General features: G+C 49.0%; 1 protein-coding gene across 1 annotated transcript; it reads left to right on the top strand.

Moving 5' to 3' along the window:
- The first annotated feature begins 4,592 nt into the window (after positions 1-4,592).
- On the top strand, positions 4,593-5,982 carry CLDN3 (claudin 3). The gene has a single exon (XM_016146487.2). The coding sequence runs from the start codon at positions 4,956-4,958 to the stop codon at positions 5,613-5,615; it is 660 nt and encodes a 219-aa protein (XP_016001973.2). The 5' UTR covers positions 4,593-4,955; the 3' UTR covers positions 5,616-5,982.
- Positions 5,983-7,654: the final 1,672 nt, after the last annotated feature.

A 7,654-nucleotide genomic window follows, 5' to 3' on the forward strand; every position in this document is an offset into this window, starting at 1 on the left:
CTATACTTCACTGGAACAGTTGGAAGATGACTCCAATAGATTGTGATAAGTTATATACATATAATGTAATATCCAGAACAACTTAAATTGCTATACAAAGTTATGCACTCAAAAATAGGGTTCTCCAGAAAAACAGAACTAATAGGATATATAGATGATAGATATAGATATAGATATAGATATAGATATAGATATAAGAATTGGCTCACACGGTTATGGAGGCAGGGAAGTCCCACAGTCTGCTCTCTGCAAGTTAGAGAAAAAGGAAAGCTGGTGGTATAATTCAGTTTGAATCTAAAGGTCTGAGAACCAGGAGCATGAATGTCCCAGGGCAGGAAAAGATGGATGTCAGCTCAAGAAGGGAGAGGGACAATTTGCCCTTCCATTGTCTTTTAGTTCCATTCAGGTCACCAATAAATTGGATGATGCCCATTAGTGAGAAATCTTTTTACTCAATCACCAATTCAAATACTAATCTCTTCCAGAAACACCCTTACAGACATTCCCAGAAATAATATTTACTTGCTATCTGGGCTGAGTTAAGTTGACGCATAAAATTAACTATCACATCTACTAAATTTTAAACAAGAATTAATACCATTTTTATACAATCTCTTCCAGAAAATAGAAGAGGAAGGAACATTTCTCAATTTATTTGGTTTAATATTACCCTAATACTGAAACTAGACAAATACAATATAAAAATAGAAAATTTCAGACCAATATCTCTCATGAATATAAACTCAGAAATTCTTAACAAAATATTAGCAAATAGAATTCAACAATATATAAATAAGAATTATACACCATGACAAAGTGGAGTTTATTCCAGGCAAGACTGGCTCAATATTCAAAAATAAATTAAAGTGATCCACCTCATGAACAAGCTAAAAAAGAAAAATCTCATAATTATTTAAGTTGTGACATTATACTCAACTGATAACATTATACTCAATGGTGAAATGTGCTCTGAGATCAGGAACAAAGCGAGGATGGCTGCTCTCATCACTCTTATTCAACTAGTGCTAGAATTTCTAGCCAATGCAATAAGACAAAAAAAAAAAAAAAAAGGAAATAGAAGGTATACAGATCCAAAAGGAAGTAATAAATCTATCCCTATTTGCAGATAACATGATTGTTTATGTAGAAAATCCTGAAGAATCTAAAAAAATCTCCCAAAATAACTGAGATTTTCCTACTATGTATAGTTTTTATAAATGGAATCATACAATGTGTCATCCTTTGCAACTGGTCTCTCTCCCTAACCATAATATTTTGTGGGGGAGGGAGTTGCATAGACTTGGAGGTTTATTTTTCAAGGAATGACTAAGAAATCCATTTAGTGCAATTTCCCAAAGCTCAACTTACAAAGGAAGAAATTTAATAAGTAGTTGAAGATACCCTGATTGAACCCCCAGTTTCTATGAGTAGACATGGAATTATATTGAGGTGGTTGCTTAGTAACCAAAATAAACAACTTTGGAACCTAAGAAACTAAGGAAGGTTTAAGATGCAGAACCTTGCTTCCCCCTTTGAGGATTGTGTTGTGGGAGGCCATTTTGAAGGTATTTCAAACATTGCTGTTTTAAAAGTGTCTGAAGAGCTCAGCAGCAGCTGAATAATGGAAGGCAGTCTGGAGTAGTTGAAAAGATCTTGGATTAGGTGTCAAAAGGGTCAGTATTGCTTCAGAGGCTAACTAGTCCTGTGATCTCAGTCACATCTCTTCTCTCTGGGCCTCAGTATTGAAATCTTCTCTCGGGAGGGCTGCCCAAAACCATAATATTTTGAGGTTCATCAATGTTGTTATGTGTATCAGAAGTTTATTCCTTTCTATGGCTAAATAATATTCCAAGTACTAACCAGGCCTGACCCTGCTTAGTTAGCTTCAGAGATCAGACGAGATCGGGCACATTCAGGGTGGCATGGCCGTAGACCAGACTGTTTTCAAAAGCAGTTGCAACATTTTACATTCCCACCAGCATCATAAGAGGATTCCAATTTCTCCATATTCTCTTTTTGATTCTTATCCTCATGGGTGAGAAATGGTATCTCTGTGGTTTTGCTTTGCATTTCCCTAATGACTAATAGTGTTGAACCCTTTTTCATGTGCTTTTTGGCTATTTGTATATCTCTTTTGCCTATTCTGAATATCTATTCAGATCCTCTCACAGTTTTCTAATTAGATTATTTGTCTTTTTATTATAGGGTTGTAAGAACCATGGTAGATATAAGCAAAAAGCTGATAGGAGCTGTTTTGCCCAGAGCCAAAGTTCTATTTGCAGAGTCCCTGAAGTTTGGCCCCTGGTCATGAAGCTATCCATTCTCATCTCCTCACAGCCCTACCCAGAAGGCCCACCTCACTCAGGCTGGGGAGCAAGGCACCTCTTCCTGCCCACCTCCCTGACCTGAGCAAATCAAAACAAAGCCCTCTGCACAGGTAAGAAAACTGAGGCTCAAGGTGGAAAAGAACTTGCTTAAAGTTACATGACTGGTGGTGAATAGAGACAGGCTCAAATTCAGGTCTGTCTAACTAAACCTCACACTTTCTCCACACGATTTCTCTGCACATTTTCACGACCTGCCCTGGTTGTCTTCTGGTTTACAATACGTTTACATTACCTACATTCTCATCACGACCCTGTGAGATGGGTCATGTAGACACCAGTTTCCTCATTTTACAGTGGAAACTGAACTAAGAGAGGTGATATGACTTTCCCCAGCCTCATAGCTAGCAAAAGATAGAGCTCACAGCAACCCACCCAGGCACAACTAGCAGGGGGCCCACTCCCAATAGGACCTGACCTCAGTCCCTTACTAAGCCCAGCCTCACTGCCTAGAGGTTCTGTCTACCTTCTAGCCCAAAGCCACTAATCAGGAAACTAGCATCCAGCAGTCCACTGAAATGGACCTGGGCTCCACAAACTTCCTTCAAGCAGCCCCCACCCAGCACCAGCTGGGCCCTCTGGCCAGGCACTCCCAGCCCTGCCCAGCCTAGCCCCAACAAGCCCCACCCAAGACCTTTGCCCCTGCAAGAAGTAGGACCATGGTTTCCATGGACCTCCGGCCTTGTTTACCTTACTCTTCTATCACCCCAGGGCTTGGATACTTATGACAAAGGACGCAGGCTACATGCCTGTGATCTGAGACATGTGGCAAAAATTAGTAAAACCCCTAGGTCCTGCTCTATGAGGTCTCTTATCTAGCTTAGAAGCGCCCTTGGTTCCCACTAGATTACAAAGCCCTCTGATTCAAGTAACAAAGTATTGTCCCATTAACAGTCATTTGTGCTGGGAGGAGGGCCCAGATAGGCAGGGTTGCAAGAACACAAGAAAGTGATGCCCTTCCTTCATTCAAGTCGTGAAACCAACTTTCTCTTGAGTACTCAGCACTGTTCTAGGCACTGAAGACAACGCAGCGAATAAAAATCATCAGAAATCCTTGTCCATTTGGAGATATTCTGGCTGTCCCAGTGGAGATGACATACTGGACCAGAGAGAGAGAAAATTAAAAATAAATAAGAGAAATATATAGAATGTGACAGGTGGTGTTAAATGCTAAGGAGAATGTAAAGTAGGAAAAGAAGACAGGGCACTGTGGGGTGAGTAGTTGTAATTTTAAAGTGTAGTCAGGGAAGGCTTTGCTGGGAGCAAAAACCTGAAAGGTAGGAGTGAGCCACGTGGATATCTGCAAGTGTCCCATTATGCAAACACAGGGGACATGAGGTGGGGGCACATGCATACTGGAGGAATAGCCAAGAGATCCAAGCCCTAGAGGGAGACAAAGAAAGGAGGTAGAGGAGGGGGGTTCCGAACAGAACAGGCAGAACCTCCAAGACCAACCCTGAAGGTCTCTAAGCCGGGTAAGGGATAGCCCAGGTGTGGGAGCAGAGAACGTCTCTGACTTTTGCCTGGGTCAAATCTCTTTCACCGCCATTTCATTAAGGTAGATCCCATCACTGACTCAGGGCCCAGAAGGAGGGAAAACAGGGCTCTGAGAGGAAGGTACTCAGAAGGAGGAGGGAGACTTCTGGGATGGGAAAGCAGCTCAGCTAAAAGGACACAGAGTCACTGCGAGGGATAATTGCTGAGGAAGCTGCAGCGGGCCTAGAGGAGAATTTGAGTTCATCACCGGGTCAGGGGCATCTTCTTGGTGCCTTTGCGGGTGGTCCCTGGCTGCAGAGGCCAGACCTCCCAGGCTGACAATCCCATGAGCCTGAATCAGGCCAGGATCCAGCGCAGTAAGTGTTGCCTGAGAAGCCGAGGGACTGAGGAGCAGGTGTGCAGGTCCTGGGGCAGTCGCCTAGCAAACAACCCCGGCCACGCCCACCCTGATTCTTCCTGTTACCCCCGATACCCAACAGCTGGTAGTGTCCCTTTCCCCACGCCTCCCGTGCCAAAAGTGCCGGAAATGCAGGGGTTGCGAGGACCATCGAACAGATTGCGACTGGCACCCCCATCCCCCACCGGCCCCGGGGAATTAGTTTCTGAACCGTGGTGGACTAGTAGCGAGGGGTTGGTGACTTGACCCAGGCCCCGCCCTCGTTCAGCATCCCCACCCCACCCCTGTGCTGTGCGCCACGCCTGGCGGACTTCTTCCTTCCAGGGCGCTCGGTAAAGGTGGGAAGAGGGGCCACGTCACTGTCCCCAGGCCAGGGAGAACGCGGCTCCGCCCCTCCCGCCCCTGCGGGAGCGCTGAGTACGGATCTAAGACCAACCGGCCCCAACCCAGGGCTAGCTCAGTCCCCGCCGCCCGCCCACAAAGCCACAGGCAGGTGCAGACGCAGCTGCCGCGCGAGCTGACAGAGCTGAGCCGTTAGGAAGCGCGGTGCGTCCATTTTTCGGTCCCGGCGTCCATCCGTCCGCGCGCCACAGCTCCCGCCCAGGCCCAGCGGCCGCGGCCCCTCATCCTCCGCGCACCCAGAGGCGCCCGGCAGAGCCGGCTTTGGCGCGGCAGCCATGTCCATGGGTCTGGAGATCGCGGGCACCTCGCTGGCGGTGCTGGGCTGGCTGGGCACTATCCTGTGCTGCTCGCTGCCCATGTGGCGTGTGACGGCCTTCATTGGCAGCAGTATCATCACGGCACAGACCACCTGGGAAGGCCTGTGGATGAACTGTGTGGTGCAGAGCACTGGCCAGATGCAATGCAAGATGTACGATTCGCTGCTGGCGCTGCCGCAGGACCTGCAGGCGGCCCGTGCCCTCATCATCGTTGCCATCCTGCTGGCTGCCTTTGGGCTCCTCGTGGCACTCGTGGGCGCCCAGTGCACCAACTGCGTGCAGGACGAAACTGCTAAGGCCAAGATCACCATCGTAGCGGGCGTGCTCTTCCTGCTGGCCGCCTTGCTCACCCTCGTGCCGGTGTCCTGGTCGGCCAACACCATCGTCCAGGACTTCTACAACCCGCTGGTGCCAGATGCCCAGAAGCGCGAGATAGGTGCCGGCCTGTACGTAGGCTGGGCGGCTGCGGCGCTGCAGCTGCTGGGGGGCGCGCTGCTCTGCTGCTCGTGCCCGCCGCAGAAGAAATATGCGCCCGCCAAGATCCTTTACTCCGCTCCGCGCTCTGCTGGGCCCGGCTCGGGCACCGGCACAGCCTACGACCGCAAGGACTATGTCTGAGCCGCAACAGCGCGTGGACCCCACCACCCCTACGTGCAGAAGGGCCCACTAGTCCAGCGTGCCGCCTTGCATCGGAGACCAGCATGCCCCAGATGTCAGGCAGCCCTCGCACTGGACTAGGAAGGGCCAGCCTGGTAACCCCTTCCCCAGCTGCCACCCCTTCGCGGGCAGGGAGAAGGACAGCGGACCCTGGCCGGGAACCAGCCCGCATAGACTATAAAACCTCCTCTGGAACTTGGGGTAGGGTGGCCGCCTACTTGCCCTCCCCCTCGGGCCGCGGCCCCAAAGCCCGCGTTGGGCAAGGGACCTGCAGCCTTGAAAAAAGCCACTTGACATTCTTCAATAAAAGCCTTTCATTTTGCAGTTGCCGGCGCCTCTTTGTCCTGAGCGCCGCCAAGTCTCCCCCTCCCCAAAAGTGTTGGCCTTGGCTGGATTATGCTAGGGATGAAGCATAGAGGGACAGAAGTTGGGTAGCCGAGAAAGAGGAGCTGTAAACTCAGCTAAGTGTTCTCTAGGTGTGGTCATTTGGTATATTCACTGGGGATTCAGAAGATTAAGGCCCAATCTAGAGAGTCAGGAGTGGGCACTTCCAGCATGTTGTGGCCCAGAGAGTCATGGAGAGAGAGAGAGAGAGAGAGAGAGAGAGAGAGAGAGAGAGAGAGAGAGAGAGAGAGAGAGAGTGTGTGTGTGTGTGTGTGTGTGTGTGTGTGTGTGTGGTGAGGGGGGGTGTCAGGGACTCTCTTCTCCAGGCTGTGTGCCCTTTGGGTTTGTGCTTGGAGCATCGGATTTCTACAGGGCAACTGCACACCTGAATCTTCCCTGTGCCAGTGAAAGAGCACATTCAATGCTATGATTTCATATTTGGAAAAGAACAAAGAGGACTATTGTTTTTTACCAAAAGTAAAGCTGGGCAGAATCTTCTCACCTAGAGGAGAGATGAGAGGGAGGCCTCATTTTCTTCCTAGGACCCTCGAGGGAGGGAAAGAGGGAGGACTCAGAACCCTCTGATGACACGCTAGTGCTAGAGGTAAACAAGGTTTGGAAGCACTGGTGTCTTGGAGAAGGTGCAGGAGGTTCAGGCAGTAGGAAAGGGGGCCTGTGCCCAGGGCCAGGAAAGAGATTCAACATTACTGGATGGATAACAAGGTGAGAGAGGAAGTGGTGATGAGGCCCAGGGGCCCAGTCATGAAGAGTCTTGCGGGTAGAATGACAGACTTTGAACCTTTCTCTAGTGTTATAGGGGTCATAGAAGGGATTACCTGGTCAGAGTTATATTATAAAATAACCTCTCCAGCAGCCCCTTCGCAGCTGGGATTCAAGGAGGCTGATGAAGGTGCAAGACCATCTAAGAAATTATATAATCATCCGAGTGTGAGATGATGCAAGCCAGAAATAAGGCAGGGACAGCAGGGCTGGAAGCAGGGCCTGATGGGGGCTTTTAAGCAAGATGAGCAGGACTTGGGAATCATTTGGATATGTGGGGTGAAAGAGAGGAAAGAACTAGGAGAACACCAATTTTTCACGCTAGGCCACTGATTGGATAATGGTGCCATTTACCAAAATAGGAGACCAGGTTGCTGGGGGAAGATGATGGGCTCAGTTTTGAGTGTACAGAGCTTGGCAAGCCTATGGGACCTCTAGGCAGAGATGTCCACGAAGTGGTCGGGTATGTACGGAAATCTGGAAGTCAGGAGTGGTAAAACGAAACCAGGGAAGTAGATGAGGTCAGTCTAGAAACCAAAGAGAAAAAAAGAGTTTCAGGAAGGCGGGCACTGGCCACGGTGTCCAAGGCTACAGAAATGGTCAGGCAAGATGAGGCCTGAGGGGTAGCTGTGGGATTAAAAGCAGTGTAGTCACTGGTGGCCTTAGCAAGAGGTGTGGGGGCAGACACAGTGGACAGAAAAGTGAGTGCAAGATGAGAAGCAGAAATAGAACATGTAGACCCTGCATCCAAGAGGTTTGCTTAGCAACTTGACAGGGAGTGGGGGTCATGGGACAGGTATTTGGGATGAGAGAGACTTGAAATTATTTCAAAGTTA

Source organism: Rousettus aegyptiacus, unplaced genomic scaffold (genome assembly GCF_014176215.1).
Source record: "Rousettus aegyptiacus isolate mRouAeg1 unplaced genomic scaffold, mRouAeg1.p scaffold_m13_p_8, whole genome shotgun sequence".
In the NCBI taxonomy this organism is placed as follows: domain Eukaryota; kingdom Metazoa; phylum Chordata; class Mammalia; order Chiroptera; family Pteropodidae; genus Rousettus; species Rousettus aegyptiacus.

What these genes read in the sequence shown, in the direction of transcription:
- CLDN3 (XM_016146487.2), top strand. Translation starts at nt 4,956, where the DNA reads ATGTCCATGGGTCTGGAGATCGCGGGCACCTCGCTGGCGGTGCTGGGC.